Source organism: Ctenopharyngodon idella, chromosome 10 (genome assembly GCF_019924925.1).
Source record: "Ctenopharyngodon idella isolate HZGC_01 chromosome 10, HZGC01, whole genome shotgun sequence".
In the NCBI taxonomy this organism is placed as follows: domain Eukaryota; kingdom Metazoa; phylum Chordata; class Actinopteri; order Cypriniformes; family Xenocyprididae; genus Ctenopharyngodon; species Ctenopharyngodon idella.
The window spans coordinates 20,070,001-20,093,359 of record NC_067229.1 but is presented as its reverse complement, the minus strand read 5'-3'; the positions used below and the strand labels follow the sequence as shown (position 1 = coordinate 20,093,359).

The window sequence follows — 23,359 nt, the reverse complement described above, 5'->3', positions numbered from 1 at the left end:
AATATACACAATTTGTCATCGCCCAAAATCTTCAGACATCAGAACGATGTTAGTCCATAAAAAGTTACTTTTGCATTACAATGAACACATTAACAACAGTATTTCATATTACTGGTATTTTAATTGTTTACTGAAATCATTTAAAATTGTAAAGCAATATCCACACAATGTAAAACAATGAAATCTCTTGATTTATCTCCACAGTACATATCTAGAGTCTCAGAGTTGTTCATAGCCTCGGCCACGGCGCTCTCGGACAAGCACATACGTCAAAATTGCTATGAGGCAAATGGCTACAGCCACGGCCCCCAGAATAATCGGGATCATCCGTTTGTTGTAATCCTCCCAGCACTCAACCTCTGAAATTAAGTCAGGATAAATCATGTTATTCTTAGGTAAACAAGTTAATACAATAAAATAGATCACATTTTAATCATTTGTTTGTTTGTTTTAGTTATAAGTAGCATCTCTATAGTCTACAGTCTGTCTACACCATGTGAAATATATTTACCTTTTCCAAACTCTCCATTAACCAGGCCAAAGGCTTGAATCTGCAGTAGAACCAGTTTAATTCTGAAGTAGTCTGCCAATATCAGTTTCGTCTCAGAGTTGCATTGGAAGCTTAGGCCATTTTTTGCTTTGAAGAGCTTTTCATGATCCATAACTCCAACATAGGTTTTGTCTGTGAATTAAATTTGGAAAATGCTGCTAATCAGAATAGTGGTTATCATAAAGTGGTAATCAGAAAATGGCTTAAAAAAAAAACAAAAAAAAACACAAGTTCTCCTAAAACAACATTGATTAACCTTATGGTAACAGACGAAAACGTACCTGAGTCACATTTCATCCCAAAATCAAAAGAACGAACTGAAGCCAATAATGGCCTAAATTATTTATTTACAATGTGACATTTTCATGAAAATTAAGCACAATTTTTACCAAATTCTTATTACCATACTGCGAAAAATCTTGTTTCTGTAAGGTGAAACGTAATTATTCACTCATAGGGGTCGTTTACACAAACACCATTTTCAACTAAAAATGTAAATTCATTTACATGACAACCGTGTTTTGGGGGCCTAAAAATGTCTATAGACACGTAGTGTTTTTTTTTTTTATTATTATTATTTACAAACTGACATCGACACCTACTGGCCTGGCATGAACAATACAGCATTTTTAGTCGTTTTCACTGATCCTTGTGAACAGGGATCGTTTTGACTACGTTGTCATCTATACGCAGAAAATGCAAAGGAAAAACTTTCCCGTTATTAGTACATTATTGTCATGTAAACGTACTCTTATGTGTTATAAAGATAAATGGTGTATGTTTAATTTCACATTAAGTGCATGATTTATTGATTAAAATTTCATCTATTGACAGCCCTAATAAAAAGTTTTCCATTTTTATTGGAAAACAGTGTCGTGTAAATGGGTCCTTACAGTATATCACAGGGTCATATTCTTCCTGATGTTTTCCATCAGTGTAATTTATACTTACTCTGGCAATTTTTACAAGTGGGAGCAGGTTGCAGAAGACCTTTGATAGTCTTCACATAGGAGACATCACCTTCCTGGAAGTGTGGTGAAATATTGAACGACGTTAATTTTAAATGCATATTTTACCTCAAGAGAAACGTGTCATGAATGCATACAGATAATACTGTAGGTACCTTAATGAAAGTGAACTCCAGATGTCCACCATCAAATTCCAATGAGAGAACAGTCTTCTGGTTCCCACAGTATCCCGTGGCTCGTGTTGAGCTGGGATTAATGTTGAAATAATATTTCTTCTGGAATACAAGTTAAGCAATATGATTACTGGAAGCTGTAAATCAAAATCCTACAAAATGAACAATATCAAAACCATTGGGATCTAAAGATCAAGACACCTAAATTTGGTTTGACTGACTGGAATTCACATGCAGTCATGTTTTTGACATTGTACTTTTTGAGTTTACTGAATGCATGGACATAATGAAAAATATATTGGTTGAAAATAGTGAAATTTGACCCACTGGCTATGTTAGCGAAGAGATTATAAGGAGTGACCCCAAAACTGGCAGTTTAGATTTTCATGTTCAACTTTCACATGAACAAACACTATAGTTGACTTAAATAAATGTAAGCAATGACCATTTTCAAGCTCTTGTCCTGAGTAGTAAAAAGTTTAATATTTATTAATAATTATCAGTTATTTTAAGTTGATTAATAATATCCCAAAATTATGTTCATTCAAAAGGTATATCTCATGAAAAAGAAGTACACTTTAGCACACTTTTAAAATCAGTAATTATTACACAAATAATATACTTTAAAAGAATATACGGTAACAATTTACAATAAGGTTCATTAGTTAACATGAACTAATAATGAACTGCACTTCTACAGCATTTATTAATCTTTATTAATGTTAATTTCAACATTTACTAATACATTATTAAAATCTTGTTAACATTAGCTAATGCACTGTGATGTTGCAATTTAGTACATTTAATATATATTAACTTGTAATATATAATATATCTATTATATAATTTATAATATTGATTGAACACACTACAGTTAAAATTATAATCAACTGTATAATGTAATCAGTTATAATCCAGTACTTTACATGTGCTTTAGTATGTTAGTCAACACATCAAATCAAATGTACTTATTATAAGCGTACGTTACTTTAAAATAAAAAATTTAATTTAACATTATTACAATGTTAACTTTTAAGTGTACTTAAGTGTGTTCAGAAACATAGTCATGAAAGTGTGTCTTCTTAAGTAAACTTAAGTGGCCTTTTATTTTATCAATATTTTTTAATGTATTTTTAAGTTTCAAAGTACAAGTACAACTACAAGTGCACATTCAATACAATTAAGCGCCTTTATATTTCACAAGGGATTACTCACTAAAGGAATAAAAAGTTTTTCATTTTATAGGCTTATTGGGCTCTCCTGACGTAAAACTGACAATGTAAAATATATCAGACGGACTTGATTTGTTTTGTAATATTAGCGCTCAACCTCACAGTGTTATAATATTGGTACCATTAGCTTGTTGATTTATCTACTCCCAAATGGTGCATATTCATATCTTAAGGTACAAAGGTGTACTCTTAAGGAAACTGCTCAGTGCAAAGCTGTTGTACCCAAAACACTTTTTGCACCTTTTTTTCTGACAGTGCAGTGAGTCGTTGGCCAATGTTGGTGGTAAACCAAGTGAGTTCTCACCCCTTGTAACAATATGCTGAGAAGTCGAATAAAAGTGCTGAGAGAATAACAAGCTTACTTTGTTCTCTGTCACCACAAACTCCACTCCCAAAGTGCTCCGCACACACACTTTTCCTTGTTTCTTGAGGGTGTACGTGGACTGAAGTGGCACAGTTTCTTTGGGCTGAAGGACGGGTCTCTTGGACAGATTAGTAATGAGAGCATCTTTACTGTTGATGGCAGGTACTTCATCTTTGGAAGCTACTGAAATTGAAAGGCCAAGAGGGTTTGAGGCTAGAGAACTTCCTGTAAGCACAAAGCAACGGGGGGCTTAAAAAAGCACCACTTTGTGAAGAAGTGTTAACCAACATAGAGGCATCAGAAGCAGCTATGCTTTTAAATGATCTCTGTGTTGCTTTGTGCTGCTTTCTGAACAATTAGGCTACAACTTGCTTTCTAAAAGTTGAATTTTCTCATTGTAAATCAGAAGTTTGTAGAATAGTTTATTTCTGATTTAAATGAAAAGGCAAATCTACTCACCCAGCCAATGCAGAGAAGACAGCATAAGAAACAGAGCGATGGGGCAGCGTGTGTGAGTCATTCTGAAAAAGTGGTTCTTGGGTAGCAGAGCAGTTGCTGTTATGGAATCAGTGTTAAACTAATGCATGCATGATTGTGAAGGAGGACACTTATGCTTCGACACTGTCAGCAATTGTCTGACATCAGGAAGCATTTTAGCCAAGCCCACAATTAGTAAACCAAGTGATGAAATGAGTAATAACTCTATATTGGTAGTAGTTTTATTTTAAAATGTAATTTTTAGGCAACCTATGGACAACTGTGATTAAAAAGTAGTAGCACAGTTGCAGAGTTGGTCTGGACACTCCTGGTGCCAGTTTTGGAGTCTGACCCAAAATTTAGGTCATTTTGTCACTCATGTTTTTTTGTTTGAGCAAAATGCATTTAATGCCTCAAAAGGTTCAATGTAACAGCAAGCACCACTCACGTTTCATTAAGACAATTAAAAATGGAGTTTTTCTTTCAATTACCAAAAACTTTTCATTCAAACAAGTTGAAGCATTTCAAATCTTCAACAGCATCGTCATCACAACTAACAACAACTTTATTAACTGTGTTCAAACATGTTTATCTGCAACTAATTGAAAAACCCAGACAAAATAAGAACATTTCTTAAACACAGCACATTATGAGTCTATGGAAACAGGAGATACAACTGTTTTGTGTTTGTGTTTTTTTGAATTTTCTAAGGTGTGAACAATGAGCAGATCGTTTAGACACGTCTGTTCACACTTTGCTCTGTTCACTTTTTTACTTCCCTTCCCACTTTTGGTGGTTGTTCATTTTTTGCCCTTTTTTGTGTTCGAGTTTCTTGTGTTTTTTATTTTAAACATTTTCGAAAATGTTGAAAATGTGCAGGTGCAATCCATGTTGTAGTATAATTAGAAAAATGTGGATGACATTATCTTACCAATAATCACTACATTTATGGATGAATGATGTGAAACTACTTTGTCAAGATTATTACTAAAATATATATTACAAATGCAAATAATTAAAAAATGACTTGAATACATCTTTATGATGAACATGTTTTCAATTTCTGAATTAAAAGATTTTTTTGTGGTGCTTAAAGTAAAAAAAAAAAATTAAATACTATTTAGTTTTTCTGCGATATATATTGCAATATGAAAACAATTTCACCAGATGACTTGAATAGCTCTATTTGGAAAGAATGAATCATTCTAGAATGATTGGAGTGATTTTGTAGGGGAGTGAATCTGCATAGAAAAAAAGGCATAGTTAAATACAACAGAACAAAGATACAAATGCTTTATGTTTTTCAGGTAAGTTTAACAGTATTCAGGTACAGAAATTGAATATTCAAATGTAAAATGACACCACATAGTCTTCACAGTATAAATTAAATATCATTAATCGGTAACACTTTACAATAAGGTTCATTAGTTAACATGAATTAATAATGAACTGCACTTATACAGCATTTATTAATCTTTGTTAATGTTGTTAATCTTGTTAACATTAGTTAATGCACTGTGAACTAAAATGAACAAACAATGAACAACTGTATTTTCACTAACTAATGTTAATGTAGATTATTCAGTAACAAATGTTTTGCTCATGGTTATGTTAGTTAATACATTTACTAATGTTTAACTGATGAAACTTATTGTAAAGTGTTACCCATTAATCATTGTTAAAGCTACAAAAGTGACTTTCTCTTTGTTGTTGTCTCTTGTTGATTAACATTAATAACTGCTGCGGGTATATGTGTCACAGACACGCCAGGCTCCACCATCACCCAATCACAGCGCACTCCCTCACCAGAGTACTAATCACACACACCTGCACCTCATCAGCACAACCATCACCAGTAGTATAAAGGGCTCACACACACACACAGTCACCGTCCGGTCTCGTTTGCATTAAGACTTACCCTCATGCTAACCTTAAGGACTCCAGCAAACTACTTACCTGTTTCCAGCGTGTGTCCCGTTCTCCCCCTGTGTGCTTCGTCTTCGTGTGTGTGCGCTTCAGGATCCTCTCTGCTTCACATCATCTGCCATTCGACTGCCCACCATCTCTGCAACAAAAAGGACAGTATCATTCATCTACTTTCACCATACACCCGAAGATTCACCTGATACTCACCAGTTTCACTGTTGCTACATCTGGTTGTTCAATAAACACCTCTTACCGTATTCCTGTGTCTCATACCCTTCTGTGTTGTAACAATATGTTAGGCTGCTGTCATTTTAATAGTGAACACACGGATCCAATATACCGATAAACATCTGATTTCTTTCACAATTGTTTATGTTCACGTAAGCCATAAGCGACTGTGTTTACGGGGATACTCGCCGAGACAGGTATTTTGACATTATGTGTATGTGTCCGTTCAAAACCGTCCGTTCAGACACGAAAGAGAACAAAATTCAGTATTCGTGTGACCTATTATGCAAAATTCACATTTGCATGGTGTTTGGACATAAATGTGTGTTGGCAATGTGTGTGTACACAACCACCCTATAATGATAAAAATCCAACCACTCCAACTATACTTTTTTTAATCCTCATAAATCATAAGCAGTGTCTCAGAACAAGCTGTTTGCAGGTTCCTGGCAATGTGACGTCACATTAGCCACAGGCCCCGCCCACGAATGTTGACAGAAACTGCCATAACATTTATCATAGAACCGCCATGTGCGAGTTCACAGCCAGTTGTACATAGTTGTACACCTGAAAAGGCATAAGGTCTTTATATATTTATTTACTGTTGTTAGTTGTAATGAGTGTTTCTGTGTACTTCTCTATGTATGTTGATGATAATGCGAGAGAGAGAGAGAGAGAGAGAGAGAGTTTATGGATAATATTTTAATGCACACTTGCACTGTTTTATTAAGCTCTTACAGAGATTTTCTAGAGTGAAAACAGTCGCTTCATATTTTGTGTGAAGTACAATAAACGTTATAAATCTCATCGGTAAACATGCTTGTACTAATATAGTGGATAAAAACAAGAAGACAATATTAGTTATAACCGTAATTAAACTAACCTGTTCTATCTCCATGCAGCATATATTCGCAGTTTTTGACATTATAGTGCGTCCTGACTGACTCCTGACAAAAGAGCTCTTGAAGCTTCGCCCTCTTGCAGCAGCTTATTTGCTTTTAAAGGGACCCACACTGAAATGGCACGTTTTTGCTGTTTCACCCCCAAAAAGTGGCAATTTTAACATGCCATAAAAAAATTATCTGTGGGGTATTTTGAGCTAAAACTTCACATACACACTCTGGGGACATCAGAGACTTATTTTACATCTTGTATAATAGCATAATAGGTCCCATTTAAATGTTTAAACTTCTTGTAAAACATGTGAAAATGATAAACGTTCACTCTATGATGGGTGAACATTGCAATTAATCCGAGAATCACATGCGTTTCGAACTGTGGGGCAGCTGGCCTGTACGGATCAACTACGGTCCCTATGCATTGCATGCTAAAACGATACATCGTGCAGCCCTACTGCACGTCTCACATAATGACAATTCCTCTGAAAAGGTCAACTTGTGGGCATTTTGCTTGGCATTCCTCACTACTGGGTGCTGATTTTTGCTTGGCTGCCATTTTGAGTGAAATGAGCAAAAGATGAACACTTTAAAATTGTTAAATGTACAGAAACAACTATATAGCAGACACTATGAGATATGTTTCTGTATTAATGAGCACATAACTAAAAACAAAAGTAAGAGAAATATAACTATTAATTAAAATATGACTACATGTAATGCATCACATAAAAATCTGAGAACATCCTAATAATGTTTTTCACTGTAAATGAAGGTCATACTTTTTTTTTTTACATCAAAAAACAATTTTAACATTGTTTTTTGATGTTTCATTGTTTTAACATATTAACATATTTAATATAAGTATTTAATATGTATGGTAAGGTTAACAGTTTTTTGTTTTTACCTGGTTTTTAAAAATAAGCTCTGTAGAGAGTGAATTTGATGCAAGATCATTTCTTTAATTACATGAGAGGAAAACACACAGCACAGGTCAAAGGTAGAGGGGACAAAGTATTCCCTTAAATACACACAGCTGCTTTTGTCAATTTGCTTAACACAAGTTTCTAACACTGGTATGCTGTGTGTTTGTCTCTGTTATGGACTTTTCTGTCATTCTTTTAAAAAAATACTTTATGTAACTCTCAATAATATGAATACTTGAGATACATATATAAAATTAATCCAAAAAGCTACATATAATTAGTAATCTCTTTGTAAGTAAACTGGACGACTTGCAAACAAATAACTTTATTTTGGCTTGACAGCCAATGTTTGCATCCAGAGCACATGGATTGATTTTTTGGAACAGTTTGTTCACCATAATGAAAAGTTAAAACTGGGATATCAAGTCAAATTGTGCTCCATCATGTAAAGGTCTCTGTGAAGGTCTCTTATCATTAGTTTGGATTAGTGATTCAGAGAATTCTGCGTGTTGTCGAGAGTGTCTCAAATGAGTAAACATTTGCATTACAGCTTGTGAATACCATCACACCATATTTGGACAGGTGGAGACAGAGACAGAATTGAGCGATATAACAGCGAGTAAATCATTACAGGGGAGGATAGAGTCCAGTGGGAAAGTTTCTAAACCCTTTCACTCCACCACTGTTGGGTTTCCAGAAGAGCAGAGACGTTCATGACACAATGATGCGGGACAAGATCTTGACGGTTTTTGCTTTAGCTTGGCTTTACTGTTCTACGGGACATGGACAAACCGACACTAGAATTCCGTGTGATGATAAACGTGTGGGAGATGTTGTAAATGTAATTCTTACCAAACATAACGAGAAATTAACTGAAGGTGCTCAACTGGCTCTCTATGAAATCCTGGAGGCTACAAAGGTAGGATGTAGTTTTGCTCTTTGCACTGAACAATATTTTGCAGATCTAAGCAACTCCCTTTAATACAATGCTGTCATTTTCACAGTTTCAGAATGAATCGGGGGACATTCTCTTTGTGCGCTTCACAAGCAGGGAGACAGATTGTCCTGCAGGAGGAGACAAGCTTTGGCATCAGTGCGACTACCTGCAGCAAGTGGATAAGGTAAGATCTAGGTTATCTACGTAATCATGTACATTCATTTTAGCAAAACAAACCCTCACATTTAGAAAAAGCTATGCAGGAAATCTAAAATATATCAGTTATACAGTTTGGAATGAATTGATTGCGCAATGCCACTATTGACCAATCATCTTGCCTGACAACAGCCTTTATCCATAGTCACATTATAGCATGGCTTCTTATTACTGAAATAATTGTCATTCTTGTCTTGGGGTAACATGTACATTTTGTGGTTCCTCAGGTACCCAGAATCTGTCAAGCAAAAGTCCTGTTTACAGAAGCAGGTCAAGAGTTACTGTTCCATGACTGTTTAGGTATGTTGTATTATGGCTGCCAGCTGAATGTTATAATAATAACTCATGTTTCATCCCTTTTTTACTTTAGCGTTATACATTGCATAGTCATTTTTCCATATTAAAAGGAATTAATAGCATTTTTCTGCCTTAAACTCTGTAACTACGACATAAACTGCAACTAAAAATTGAGGCTTCTTTAAAGTGTCCTGTGACAGAGAAGATTGTCTCAACTATCCTCAGATTGAGAAAAAATACAAATAAATAATTCAAGGCTTTGAAGCCCTTTTTGTCAATTGACCCTTCGCCGGGAGTTTGATTGACAAGCGATCTAACCAATCATAACGCCGAATCCACCATTTTGTCCAACAAAGCAGTCAGGAGTTAGAAGATTAACCTTGGTGGACTTGAACTTGAAAAATGGTGTGTATTGACATCTTTCCGCATTTGAAACAACATTCCTTCTGATGTTCATTCATGTTTATTAATGCTATAAATTAACTAGTAGGAAGAGATGATCAGTTCATGAGCCGCTTGAGCTGAGGTGCTACAGCAATCTGTCATGACACATTAATGAGCCACAAAACGTTTTTTATTGTTCGAATTTCTTAAAAAATTACACAATTTGAAAGCTGGGACTTTGTTTAATATCTTAAGTAACCTGCTCTGTCTTGTCTGTCGACGTGTTGTCAGTGTCCTCTTTGCTCCGCGATGTATTTTTCGCTCTGTGTGGCGTGACAAGGCCATGGCTTGTCGGACAAAGCAACAGTAACTAAGCGGGGCGGGTCTTTGCGAAGGGTCAGTTGCGGTGTCAGTGTTGTTATTGTGCTTTGCCTTTGTAGGGCATGAGATGAAGACTCTAGTCATGTCAGAGAATTCAAAATCCTCAATATCACCACTTAATAACTTGAATTAATAAGAATTATACAACTACCTTACCTGGATACACACAGCACAAACACATTAAGCAGTATGTATTATATAGCAAATATAGCAATAGATGTATTATATAGCAAAAAATTGTCACAAAACATAAACTACATTTTCGCCTGGTGATATATTAAAAGTTATGTAGTACAACCTACTTTACCTGCATACATACAGAATACTTGCGTTAAGCAATATATAATACATAGTAAAAATCTCAGCTGCGTGATTGTTTATATAGTTGCAAAATGTAAACTGTTTTATTTGCCAGCTCTTTAAATAGAGTTTAATATATAAGTGTGTCCAACTTTGTCCGCGTAGATACAGTCAGTGTACTAGTGTTGGGCGATATATACTATATAGTACTGTAGCAAATATCAACTTCTTTATTTGTTTATATCATTGCAAAATGTGAACTATATTATCACCCAGCTTTAATCTGCTAAACGTGACTATGCCACGTACACACTGCAGCTAAATTCGGTTGTCAGTTCAGTTCAGTTCATTTACAGACATATGCAGTGTGTACGGAACCGAACTGAACAACTAGTTCTTAATGACGTTTTTTAACTTCTGTATGCTTATCTATATCTTTTTTTACAGTCTATGGGTGAATCACAGGGAAAGCATGAGCCTTGACTCATTCGAGTTGCCACACCTTGCTAGAAAAATCAGTGAACAAGAATAAGCCCATAATAAACCGAAATAAATCAAAATGCTTTATGCTGAAAATAAGACCAAAATATCGCGATTCATGTCTGCTCACTTTAATAACTCCATAAACCCGTTCGCTTAATGAGACGAGCTTAAACAACAAGCCCAAACGCTTATAATGAGTGACCATGGCAACACAGAAAGAGCGGCTCTGTGTGAAACACAGAACAGGCTGTACAAGCATAAACAAAACAGGACACCTCCGTCGACTGTGTTAGTGTGTTTAGTTAAATTGCTGAAAATTAGGAGTGTTTTGTCACTGTAATATTACTTTGGTCACACCAATGGATACCAAACACGAGAGACGCCAGAACGTCACTATGGTTTCCAAGCCGTCAATCATCGCATTTTCGAGAGTGAGTCGTGTTCCGTACACACCTGTAACGATAATTTAGGGGATTCACTCCCGCATTTAAACGCGGTTGTCACTTACAGTGTGCACGTGGCTTATATAAGGCATGAAGTTATTAAGATGCTATAAATTTTAACATCATGATTTCCTGTAAAGCTGCTGTGGAAGTGCTATATAGATAAATTTGACTTGACTGTTCAGTTTATCACATAAGGTTGTGCCATAGACTGTAAAAAAAGACATGTCGGGATCACATGATCCGCTGTCCTCTTGCAACATAGCAGTGAGTGACCGCCACTTTTTCAACAGTTTTGGTCCTGGAAATATTTTCCCCATTCCTGTTCTCTATCCACCTTAATTTTCAAGCATAAATAATCCTGTGAATGTGTCAGACATCCGATTCATTAGCCGCTATGGGTAAATAACTAGAAGAATGATAAAATGGCGTAAACTTATAAAAAAAAAAAAAAAAAGGCGCTACAAAAACCAGTGTATTTATGATTACGATAATAAAATAATATGGTAACAATTACCAGTTTGCGACATCAAACAGCATAACGGACGTTTTTTACAGATGCTTTTATAAAAAGTCTTGAAGTACATTAACCAGCTCTGACATAGCCTACGTCACAACATCTGATTCAAAGCAAGAAAGTATTTAATCAGTATAATATCAGGAGACACTGCACAAGACTGTGTACTCTTCACATAATGCATTGCGGATTAAAAAAAAGCCATAGCCTGCTATGAAACTATTTATGTGATGTGTAGTCTTTACATAAAACATTTAAACATTTACAAAACATTTACAAACTTTATATCAGTAGTTTGAAAATGCAATTTCCATTTTAATGGTAAAACACAGGCTTCTCTGATTTGTGGATCTGTGTTTTTCACCATGAATTAAACAATATTTTTAAAATGAAGTTAAAATCTCTCTGGATGGTGGAGTACATCAACACTCTCTTTCCTATATTTCTCTGACAGCTGAGCCATCTATTTCCTCTAAAGTTGCCCCTTGTCTGGGCTGCCCTGAAAAGATTGATATACATCAAGAAGAACTGAGAGAACCGCTCATTCATTCTTTGACCAAAGCCAACAGCATGGTCAATCATGTGCATTTCTTCATCTTTAAGGACTTGAAATCAGCAACAAAACAGGTCAATTTTTTCTTTCCTTGATCCTGTAGCTCAGCTGATAGAGCTTGGCACTAGAAAAAAAAAGGTTAAATTGGGTTCTATATAGAACCTGGGGTTCTTGACTCATTTTTTTTTTCAACCCTTTTCATTAGCCTAAATGATTGCATAATACTTTTAAGTTTAACAGTTTTTTTTCCCTGAGTGATAAAGTATGTTTAAGAGCTGTTTAATTCATAAATTAATGCTGTGGTATTGTGGTTATTCTCTGTGTAGGTGGTCGCTGGATTCAGGTATAAATTGCAGTTTGAGATTGAGAAGAGCAACTGCACCAGGACAGAGGTCAAAGCCGTTACTGAGGAGTGTCACCCAATGCAGATGAATACCGTAAGATTCAAACCACGTTTTGTATTTTTGTGGAAACCTTGATACTTTTTTTTCAAGATTTTTTGATTTGTATTTATTTGAAATAAAAATCTGTCATAACAATAAAAATGTCTTTAATGCATCCTTGCTAAATATAAGTATTAATGTCTTAAAAAAAAAAAAAAAACTTACCCCAAACTTTTGAACGGAAGTGTACATTAATATTTATTAATTTGGTCACAATGATGGCACAATGCACTTTAGTAACACTTATAGATGTTCTTTGTCTGACAGAATGTTGAATATGAATAATAAATAAATAAATAAATAAATAAATAAAATAAAAAAGATAATTGTGACTTTTTATCTTACAATTCTAACTTTTTTCTTGCAATTGTGAGTTTATATCTCACAATTTTGATTGTATAGAAACACATTTAATGAAAGTGTACTTGTAATGTGTACTTGTAGCCTCACACATAAAGTTGTTGTTTAGGAGGTTTTGCAGTGTAACTCCACTGTGGATGTGGCTCCTTGGAGACATGAGGTGCCAGAAGTGCATGTTGAATGTCAGTCACTTGTCATTACGGTGAGCCACCCACCAATTATTTTACATATAAATTATTTATATTCAATTATACAGTTCATTTTCACAGCATAAATTGTTGCGATCGATTTTCAATGAACTCGTTTATGCCCAACTTTTCAGACGTCCACAAGATTTAAACGGCCACCAGGCTGGTCTCCTCTTAGGATCATGCCGATAAAACCATTGAGTCCAGCTCCCAAAGCCAAAGAATCCTCAGAGGAATGCAAGGAGAGCATTATTGCGAACCAACCCAAGCCACTGAACTGTCCTACCAAACCCTGGAAAGAGTTCAAGCCCATCCTTGACAGCATTGCTGCTCTAAACGCTACAGAGTCTACACTGCCAAACCCAGCCACAGAAGACACTGCTCTCAGCGATCAGGGTTTAATCTGAGCAGCCCCTGTTTGTTTGTCTTTATGCACTCTGTGGTTAAATGATTATCTAAAATAAAAAGAAGGGAAGGATTAAATAAAATACAACTAACATTCTTATAATGTGTTCATGGAGTTTTGAATAAAGTGTCATTCATTTATTCGTGGATTGCAATAATTCACAGTTGTCTCTTTTCACAATAAAGAGGAATATTCAAATATGCTATTTAATGAATTGTTGGAATTTTATTGCAGGTCTATACAACGTAGGCCTAACTATCATGAACTGCTCCGAGACACGAACATTGTCGATCCAAACACAGTATTTATTAGAAGGGTAATCCTCAATCGTAATCCAAAACCAGGCACTGGTCTTACACAAGCAAACAGTCCAAACAATGATCAAGCCCAAGGAGCAGGCAAAAACAGAGAATCCCCAAAACCAAGAGACATAAAACCAGGGAGAATGTTCAGAAATTCAGTACAGGCACATACAAGACTTATCGAAGACAGCTGTAAACAATAATGGATGATTAGACTGGGCAGTGAGTTATGGGTAATGAAGTCATATAATTAGAATATCATCAAAAAGTTGATTTATTTCACTAATTCCATTCAAAAAATGAAACTTGTATATTATATTCATTCATTACGCACAGACTGATATATTTCAAATGTTTATTTCTTTTAATTTTGATGATTATAACTGACAACTAAGGAAAATCCCAAATTCAGTATCTCAGAAAATTAGAATATTGTGAAAAGGTTCAATATTGAAGACACCTGGTGCCACACTCTAATCAGCTAATTAACTCAAAACACCTGCAAAGGCCTTTAAATGGTCTCTCAGTTTAGTTCTGTAGGCTACACAATCATGGGGAAGACTGCTGACTTGACAGTTGTCCAAAAGACGACCATTGACACCTTGCACAAGGAGGGCAAGGCACAAAAGGTCATTGCAAAAGAGGCTGGCTGTTCACAGAGCTCTGTGTCCAAGCACATTAATAGAGAGGCGAAGGGAAGGAAAAGATGTGGTAGAAAAAAGTGTACAAGCAATAGGGATAACCGCACCCTGGAGAGGATTGTGAAACAAAACCCATTCAAAAATGTGGGGGAGATTCACAAAGAGTGGACTGCAGCTGGAGTCAGTGCTTCAAGAACCACTACGCACAGACGTATGCAAGACATGGGTTTCAGCTGTCGCATTCCTTGTGTCAAGCCACTCTTGAACAACAGACAGCGTCAGAAGCGTCTCGCCTGGGCTGCTGCTGAGTGGTCCAAAGTTATGTTCTCTGATGAAAGTAAATTTTGCATTTTCTTTGGAAATCAGGGTCCCAGAGTCTGGAGGAAGAGAGGAGAGGCACACAATCCACGTTGCTTGAGGTCCAGTGTAAAGTTTCCACAGTCAGTGATGGTTTGGGGTGCCATGTCATCTGCTGGTGTTGGTCCACTGTGTTTTCTGAGGTCCAAGGTCAACGCAGCCGTATACCAGGAAGTTTCAGAGCACTTCATGCTTCCTGCTGCTGACCAACTTTATGGAGATGCAGATTTCATTTTCCAACAGGACTTGGCACCTGCACACAGTGCCAAAGCTACGAGTACCTGGTTTAAGGACCATGGTATCCCTGTTCTTAATTGGCCAGCAAACTCGCCTGACCTTAACCCCATAGAAAATCTATGGGGTATTGTGAAGAGGAAGATGCGATATGCCAGACCCAACAATGCAGAAGAGCTGAAGGCCACTATCAGAGCAACCTGGGCTCTTATAACACCTGAGCAGTGCCACAGACTGATCGACTCCAGCCACACCGCATTGCTGCAGTAATTCAGGCAAAAGGAGCTCCAACTAAGTATTGAGTGCTGTACATGCTCATACTTTTCATGTTCATACTTTTCAGTTGGCCAAGATTTCTAAAAATCCTTTCTTTGTATTGGTCTTAAGTAATATTCTAATTTGCTGAGATGCTGAATTTGGGATTTTCCTTAGTTGTCAGTTATAATCATCAAAATTAAAAGAAATAAACATTTGAAATATATCAGTCTGTGTGTAATGAATGAATATAATATACAAGTTTCACTTTTTGAATGGAATTAGTGAAATAAATCAACTTTTTGATGATGTTCTAATTATATGACCAACACCTGTAGATAATGAAGTCATGGCAATAGTCTGGGGTGAAGTGCCCTCTGGTGGTAATCAAGGGCACTCCAGCTGGTGATAGTAACTAATAAAACCGAGAACAACATTTTCAAGCTGAGGTATGGAAGATTTGTATGATTTTTTTAACTGGTAACTGTGACTTTACAATTCTGGCATTTTCTCGCAATTGCGAGTTTATCTCACAATTCTAAAAAAATAATAATAATAAGACTTGCGAATTACTGTATAAACTAGCAGTTTTTCCTTTTTTTTATTGCAATTGTGATTTTATATCTTGTAATTCCATCTTTTCTTTCTCTGAATTGTGAGATAAAAACTTCCATAGATTTGACCCTCTAGGGCAGTGGTTTCAAACTCAGTTCCTGGAGGGTGACAGCTCTGCACAGTTTTGCTCCAACCTTTATCAAATACACCTGATCCAGCTAATCAAGGTCTTCAGGATTACTAGAAACTTCCAAGCAGGTGTGAGTTGAAGTTGGTTAGAGCTACAGGTGCTGGTCATATAGTTAGAATATCATCAAAAAGTTGATTTATTTCACTAATTCCATTCAAAAAGTGAAACTTGTATATTATATTCATTCATTACACACAGACTGATATATTTCAAATGTTTATTTCTTTTAATTTTGATGATTATAACTGACAACTAAGGAAAATCCCAAATTCAGTATCTCAGAAAATTAGAATATTGTGAAAAGGTTCAATATTGAAGACACCTTGTGCCACACTCTAATCAGCTAATTAACTCAAAACACCTGCAAAGGCCTGTAAATGGTCTCTCAGTCTAGTTCTGTAGGCTACACAATCATGGGGAAGACTGCTGACTTGACAGTTGTCCAAAGGACGACCATTGACACCTTGCACAAGGAGGGCAAAACACAAAAGGTCATTGCAAAAGAGGCTGGCTGTTCACAGAGCTCTGTGTCCAAGCACATTAAAAGAGAGGCGAAGGGAAGGAAAAGATGTGGTAGAAAAAAGTGTACAAGCAATAGGGATAACCGCACCCTGGAGAGGATTGTGAAACAAAACCCTTTCAAAAATGTGGGGGAGATTCACAAAGAGTGGACTGCAGCAGGAGTCAGTGCTTCAAGAACCACTACGCACAGACGTATGCAAGACATGGGTTTCAGCTGTCGCATTCCTTGTGTCAAGCCACTCTTGGACAACAGACAGCGTCAGAAGCGTCTCGCCTGGGCTAAAGACAAAAAGGACTGGACTGCTGCTGAGTGGTCCAAAGTTATGTTCTCTAATGAAAGTAAATTTTGCATTTCCTTTGGAAATCAGGGTCCCAGAGTCTGGAGGAAGAGAGGAGAGGCACACAATCCACGTTGCTTGAGGTCCAGTGTAAAGTTTCCACAGTCAGTGATGGTTTGGGGTGCCATGTCATCTGCTGGTGTTGGTCCACTGTGTTTTCTGAGGTCCAAGGTCAACGCAGCCGTGTACCAGGAAGTTTTAGAGCACTTCATGCTTCCTGCTGCTGACCAACTTTATGGAGATGCAGATTTCGTTTTCCAACAGGACTTGGCACCTGCACACAGTGCCAAAGCTACCAGTACCTGGTTTAAGGACCATGGTATCCCTGTTCTTAATTGGCCAGCAAACTCGCCTGACCTTAACCCCATAGAAAATCTACGGGGTATTGTGAAGAGGAAGATGCGATATGCCAGACCCAACAATGCAGAAGAGCTGAAGGCCACTATCAGAGCAACCTGGGCTCTTATAACACCTGAGCAGTGCCACAGACTGATCGACTCCATGCCACGCCGCATTGCTGCAGTAATTCAGGCAAAAGGAGCCCCAACTAAGTATTGAGTGCTGTACATGCTCATACTTTTCATGTTCATACTTTTCAGTTGGCCAAGATTTCTAAAAATCCTTTCTTTGTATTGGTCTTAAGTAATATTCAAATTTTCTGAGATACTGAATTTGGGATTTTCCTTAGTTGTCAGTTATAATCATCAAAATTAAAAGAAATAAACATTTGAAATATATCAGTCTGTGTGTAATGAATGAATATAATATGCAAGTTTCACTTTTTGAATGGAATTAGTGAAATAAATCAACTTTTTGATGATATTCTAATTATATGACCAGCACCTGTAAACTGTGCAGAGCTGTAGCCCTCCAGGAATTGAGTTTGAGACCACTGCTCAAGGGGGTCAAACATCTTTAAGCTCATATAAGCTCAGATACTTTTTTGCTATTAAAATTTTATTAATTATAACTTTTATTTACACAAAGACAATAAAATGCACATGATTGAAATAAAGAGCTAACACTTATTATTTATGTTTCCATAGCTAACGAACAGCTGCTCTGATTGCCGAAACTGGCCAGAGCACTCGAAATACACTCTCAAGGCCCTTACGGGACAGAGTGGATGGGGTGCCTGCTTGTTTTCTGCGAGCGGCAGAGCTAGCAACGCTATCACCTGCACTCTGAACAGGGTGGAGAGCACTTTTGGCCCATAGCCTTTTTTCAACCTAAGGACCACTTTACTGTTGTTAGGGCCGAATTCAAGGCAGGAAGTTTTCACAGATAGACCCTGCAGATCACCAACTCACTTGACTGACGCTAGAGGCAGCAAGAGGGCAGTCTTAAGTGAGAGGGACCGAAGGTCGGTCTTCTCGGGTGGCTCAAAGGGAGGGCCTTGGAGTGCCCCAAGAACTGTGGAGAGGACCCAAGACGGGACTGAACGAGGGCGGGAGGATCGATCCTTGCTCTTCTGAGAAATCTAATGACTAGGTCGTGTTTCCCAATCGATTGGCCAGACACCAGGGCATGGTTCACTAAGATGGCTGCCACATACACTATGAGTGTGGAGGGGGCGCACCCGCCATCCAACAGTTCTTGCAGAAATGTGAGAATTGTTACGATCTCGCATTTAGTAGGGTCTGAGTGTAAAGGCACCTCATGGATGGGCCTCTGAGATCTTTCTGCCAAATCGCCCACTGCACCTGAGAGAGGAGGTCTCTTCTCAGCCATGGGGGTGCTGACAGCAGCTGGATTAGTTCTGGGAACCAAGGCTGGTTCTGCCAGCGTGGTGCCACCAGAAGATTAGAACATTTCTCCTCACTGACCCGACTGATGAGCGGAAGCAGGGAACAAGTAGAGGTGCAGGTGAGGCCATCTCTGGGCCATCTCTGGGCCAGCGCATCCATCTCCTTTGAGAAGAATGTTTGGCAGTGGGAATTATCTTTCATCGTGAAGAGATCTACATCTGCCCAACCAAAGGTGCACCACATCATGTTGACCGCCTCGGGGTGGAGCCTCCATTTCCCTGGGGGAAGACTGCCACGTGACAGCATGTCCGCTCCTATGTTTGAGGAGCCTGGCACGTGAACCACTCTCACTGAGTGGAGGTTCGTCCATGGAGGCATCTGTCGCAACCACTTTTCTCCTGGAAACAGAGCCCAGCATTGTTCCATTCAGGTAGAAACAGGGAGATGTCCAAGGGACCAAGGCCTTGACACAGCCGTTGGTCACCCTGTGAGTCGGCCTGTGCGCCATGCATGAGACAGGACACTGCCTTTTAACCAGAGCTGGAGTGGTTGCATGTGGAGCAGGCCCAGCATAACTACTGAGTGGAGAGCGAGGCACGAAGGCATTGGGCCGATGTGAGCTTGCTTCTGCCTCGCTGCTCAGCCTGCCGGCCCTGCTTCTTCTTTCACCTAGGCTCGAAGGAGATAAGGAAGTGGGTGGGTCGCTGAAGAGCGCGATCCAGGTGCCCAGCGTTGCGAGGCTTAGCTTCTAACAGTTTGGGCAGCTGGAGTCCAGAAGAGCCATCTCGCCAAGGGCGTGGGCCAAGCATGAGAGTGCTCATCTAGAGTGGGCAGGTAAGCCCTGCACAAGCCGCACTCACAGCATGACATTTGGAACAACGTTGCAACATCGTTTGAAATTTGAAATTGCTGAATCAGCTTGCTTGCTGAAGTGTCTTCGTTTGGCTGCGAGGCTCGTTCAACGGTGAGAAGAGCGTCGAGGCTTCAGTCTTCTTCAGACCAGCTGAAACGCCATTTATCTGTGCAACTGCACAGACGTGAACCAATCAGTCTTAAGAATTTGGAGAAAACAGTTTTCCCCCATAAGCATCAGCTAAAAAGCAGACGCAATGCAAGTGAATTGTATCGAAAGGGAACCTGACAGCGTTTAAGTGTTTCATCTTCGCGCTCTGAAGTGTGTTCTTGTACATGGTATGGTAAATGTTTTTAGCGCAAATGTTTTATGCGATATTGCAATGTTGCACATAAGTTAAATTCACAACTAACAAAAATTGTTATAGTAAATTTACATGAGTTGAGCTTTGGCTTGGTCACCTCTTCAGCATGAATCGATAAAATGGTTTGAGGCTCATGGTTTCAGGCAATCATCAGAGCGAAATGTCACTAAAGACATCAACACTCAGAAAGGAAAAGACACAAAAAGAAACAATGATCCGTTAATAATGTCTTTTGAGCCAGTACCTTCCACTGCTGTTTTGACATTGAAAACTATATGTTGCCAGTCGAGCAAGAAAAAGGCCACCTTTGGGTCAGTTTTAAATCCTTTTAAGTCTGGGAGTTGTAGCCATCTCTGAAAAGCCAGTTTAATGTTGATACATGTTGAATTAAGGGCTCTGTTACTTTCCCTTTTGATTTTAACCTCTTCTCTTTGTTTACCAATGTGACACAACCATGCAAAGACCAATTACTTGAAAATGAACTACGAAATCTGACCTGACAGCTCAAATTACAATTCATTTTAAGCTTACGGTCATGATAATGTAAGGAGACAGTTTTAAACACTTTTTTTTTTGCTCAATAATTGATTTTTGTTAAATTGTAACCAAATAAATCAACTAATTATTGACACTTTTTAATACTTGTGCATCACAGTTCAATTTCTGTTCTCAATTATATTATCCTTTATTTAAATGAATTTTGCATAATTAGAAAATCTTCTTTATTCCATGTTTCATCTTAGAATCAAATACAATTCAATGACTTTCAAAATATGTAAGCCCAAGCACTTTAAAAGCACAATTAAAGTTTGTGAGGAACAGACCCAAATTTGACATGTTGTGGCAATGCTGACATCAATGACATCAAACACCATTGTTTCTCTCATGTCACGTATCCAAATGCGATGAACTCATAGCTGTTGTGTTTATGAATTCTGAAGAATTTAGAGCACTATTCAGTCTGCTTTTATGATCCTTGTTTTTTTTCTACTTCCATTGTATGGAAAAGAGAAGCATGGACATTATTTTACATTTCTCATTTTGTGTTCCACAGAGGAAAGAATTTCAAACAGTTTTGGAACCAATCAGAGACGATCTTCTATGTATTAAAGTCATGATGAACCATTGGCATAATTTTGTCTTTAAAAAGTGGAGATGCTTTTTCTTTGTGTTGTAAATCTTCCTGTGGTGGTGACAAAATCAAAATTACACCTACGTGGTGATCTAATATTTTAGTTATTCATCATCATGTTTACATTTGTTTGGTCAACTGGCCCCAATTCCCTAAAATGACTATTTCTTGTCATGGATGTTCCGGCAATGAAACTATGGTCTCCGGAAATAAAAATGGTTGGTAATTGTAGTCAAAGATGAGGTTAGGTGTACATGAATGGTTTGATGTTTGAGGTTCATGGGTCAGATGTATGAATCATCATGCTGACGTTCTTCGGTGGATGGAGCAACTGTGGAGACAGACAGCGTATAGTTTGCATTACCTTTGGAGGTGCTGTGAGGTCATGACCTGTGTCATCCACTGCATTTCATGTTGCTGCATTTAGAATGGATTTGTGTGACTGCACAGAGAGCATATAAATGCTTGAGACGGTCCTTCTTCTGTTAGAAGAGAGTCGGTCAGAATAGACGTCTGTCTCAAATCAAATCCTGCTACTCGACACAATGGTTAGAGATCGGATCTTCCTTCTAACCGTAATCTGCTCTGTCTTAATGTTACTAGTTAGTTGCGATGATTTTCTAGAGATCCGCTCGCCAGAAGATAACATGAAGGCTCAGGAAGAGAAAGAACTGGTAAGACATCTTTTCTTAGTCAGGAAATCATTCCTAAATTACAGCATTAACAGTTAAATTATTAAGGTGAAAAAAATATTTTTACAGATTGAAGCTCTTCAAGAAGTTCTTGAAAAACTGAGAAACAAACAGATTCCTACTGCAGAGAAGAAGTTTGGTTGGGTTCCATCGGTAAGGCTGTTCATTGGTAACAATTTACAGTGTTAATTTTTACGTGTATTTTACACATATATATAATTATGTGCAACAATGTGTAATTGGGTCAGGACCTTTAAAACTTTATTAATTATAACTTGATTATTTACACAATGACATGAAAATAAAATAGGATGGAAATTAAGAGCTAAAGTTTTTTGCACTGTAAGAATTCATCAAATCAATTTCTAGTCCTGTTGTTTAACCATTAAGGAACTTGCATTTCTTAGCTGAAGGAACTGTCGACTAAAGCTGCGGTCACACTAGACTTTGAGCATGTAACATTTCTACAGAGTTAGACACTGCAACGATTGTGATATGACGTCAAACACTGCAGCATCTTTTTTATAAACATAAAATAAACATGATTAAATCCAGAAAGTAAAAATATACAATCTACTCCAATTTAATGCACAAAATTTCATTCTTTTAATTCAGCCAAAAGGTTGTGCTGTGACTTACTGATTTTCTATAAAGTGCAAGTCTTCACGTGATAAGAATTCACAGAGTTCACCAAACTTGAGGTGTGTTCGACTTGAAGTGGCTCTGCACAGACCAGTCGTGTATGACATCAAAGTACCGCGAGAGCGATTAGAGAGCAGATGGCTACGCATTCTTTCGAATCGTCTCGCAGTACTTCAATGTCATACACCGATCGGTCTGTGTAACCAGAGATGGTTTAATTATTGGGAGAGACGAGGGTCCATGGCTCTACCATTGGAAAAAGCATGATGGCTAACTTGGATCATGTGTGCCTTTTTAACCAATCACATTACAGCCTTGACGTCATTGAATACCATAGAAATTGATGACAAGCACCCTAAAAGGAACCTGTCGTGCAATTGTTTGTGACTTCTCTCATTTTTTTCAGTGTAAACTCTAAAATTACATCAATCCAAAACTAATCATTTAAGAGCAAACATGTTGAAGATTAGCTGTTGATTCATTTCTTGTTTCCTCACAAAAGCGGTTTATTCAGCGTAGTGAAGCATCTCCTCTATTGACATCCATTAAAAAAGAAAACGGGCTCTTGTCTCCTTCCCTGCGTACCACAGCATTAACAGACGTTAAGCTTTTTTTGACTAAGGTTGCAGGTTTGCCTTCAAGTGAACTTGAAGTGGCGCTGCGCAGACTAATTGCGGTACTTTGATGTCATACTCCGATCGATCGGTCTGCGCAGCGCCACTTCAAGTCAAACACACCTTTGAACTTTGAAATGAAACCAAAAGGTCTCCAGCATCCGTATGTGTATGAATGGAAGTCAACGGAACGTGTACCGTGTACTGTAACCGACCCTTAACAGGATAGAAAGCTATATTGTGAACATATGAAGATCCTAAAAATATTCCCA

General features: G+C 37.7%; 2 protein-coding genes across 4 annotated transcripts; one reads left to right on the top strand and one right to left on the bottom strand.

Moving 5' to 3' along the window:
* Positions 1–101: 101 nt before the first annotated feature.
* On the bottom strand, positions 102–3,924 carry LOC127521382 (lysosome-associated membrane glycoprotein 3). 3 transcript variants are annotated; one of them, XM_051910605.1, is made up of 6 exons: positions 3,747–3,924; positions 3,286–3,470; positions 1,674–1,793; positions 1,502–1,574; positions 512–682; positions 102–359 (listed from the first exon to the last, which is right to left on the bottom strand). In XM_051910605.1, exons 1-6 carry the CDS (start codon positions 3,805–3,807, stop codon positions 220–222), a joined length of 750 nt encoding a protein of 249 aa, XP_051766565.1. In that variant the 5' UTR covers positions 3,808–3,924; the 3' UTR covers positions 102–219. The 3 variants fall into 3 exon arrangements, with proteins under 3 accessions (XP_051766565.1, XP_051766564.1, XP_051766566.1); XM_051910604.1 differs by having other exon boundaries at positions 3,286–3,512; positions 3,747–3,912; XM_051910606.1 differs by having other exon boundaries at positions 3,286–3,467; positions 3,747–3,903.
* A 4,469-nt stretch (positions 3,925–8,393) lies between these two features.
* On the top strand, positions 8,394–13,853 carry kng1 (kininogen 1). The gene is made up of 7 exons (XM_051910603.1): positions 8,394–8,659; positions 8,745–8,861; positions 9,121–9,193; positions 12,153–12,325; positions 12,578–12,688; positions 13,164–13,256; positions 13,377–13,853. The coding sequence occupies exons 1-7, from the start codon at positions 8,462–8,464 to the stop codon at positions 13,647–13,649; spliced, it is 1,038 nt and encodes a 345-aa protein (XP_051766563.1). The 5' UTR covers positions 8,394–8,461; the 3' UTR covers positions 13,650–13,853.
* Positions 13,854–23,359: the final 9,506 nt, after the last annotated feature.

Coding starts and splice junctions, on each gene's coding strand:
- LOC127521382 (XM_051910604.1), bottom strand. CDS start 3,807: ATGACTCACACACGCTGCCCCATCGCTCTGTTTCTTATGCTGTCTTCT. Junction 683..1,501: donor CACTTGTAAAAATTGCCAGA/GTAAGTATAAAT, acceptor TTTAATTCACAG/ACAAAACCTATGTTGGAGTT. Junction 360..511: donor TAATGGAGAGTTTGGAAAAG/GTAAATATATTT, acceptor ACTTAATTTCAG/AGGTTGAGTGCTGGGAGGAT.
- kng1 (XM_051910603.1), top strand. CDS start 8,462: ATGATGCGGGACAAGATCTTGACGGTTTTTGCTTTAGCTTGGCTTTAC. Junction 12,326..12,577: donor TGAAATCAGCAACAAAACAG/GTCAATTTTTTC, acceptor TTCTCTGTGTAG/GTGGTCGCTGGATTCAGGTA. Junction 13,257..13,376: donor GTCAGTCACTTGTCATTACG/GTGAGCCACCCA, acceptor CCAACTTTTCAG/ACGTCCACAAGATTTAAACG.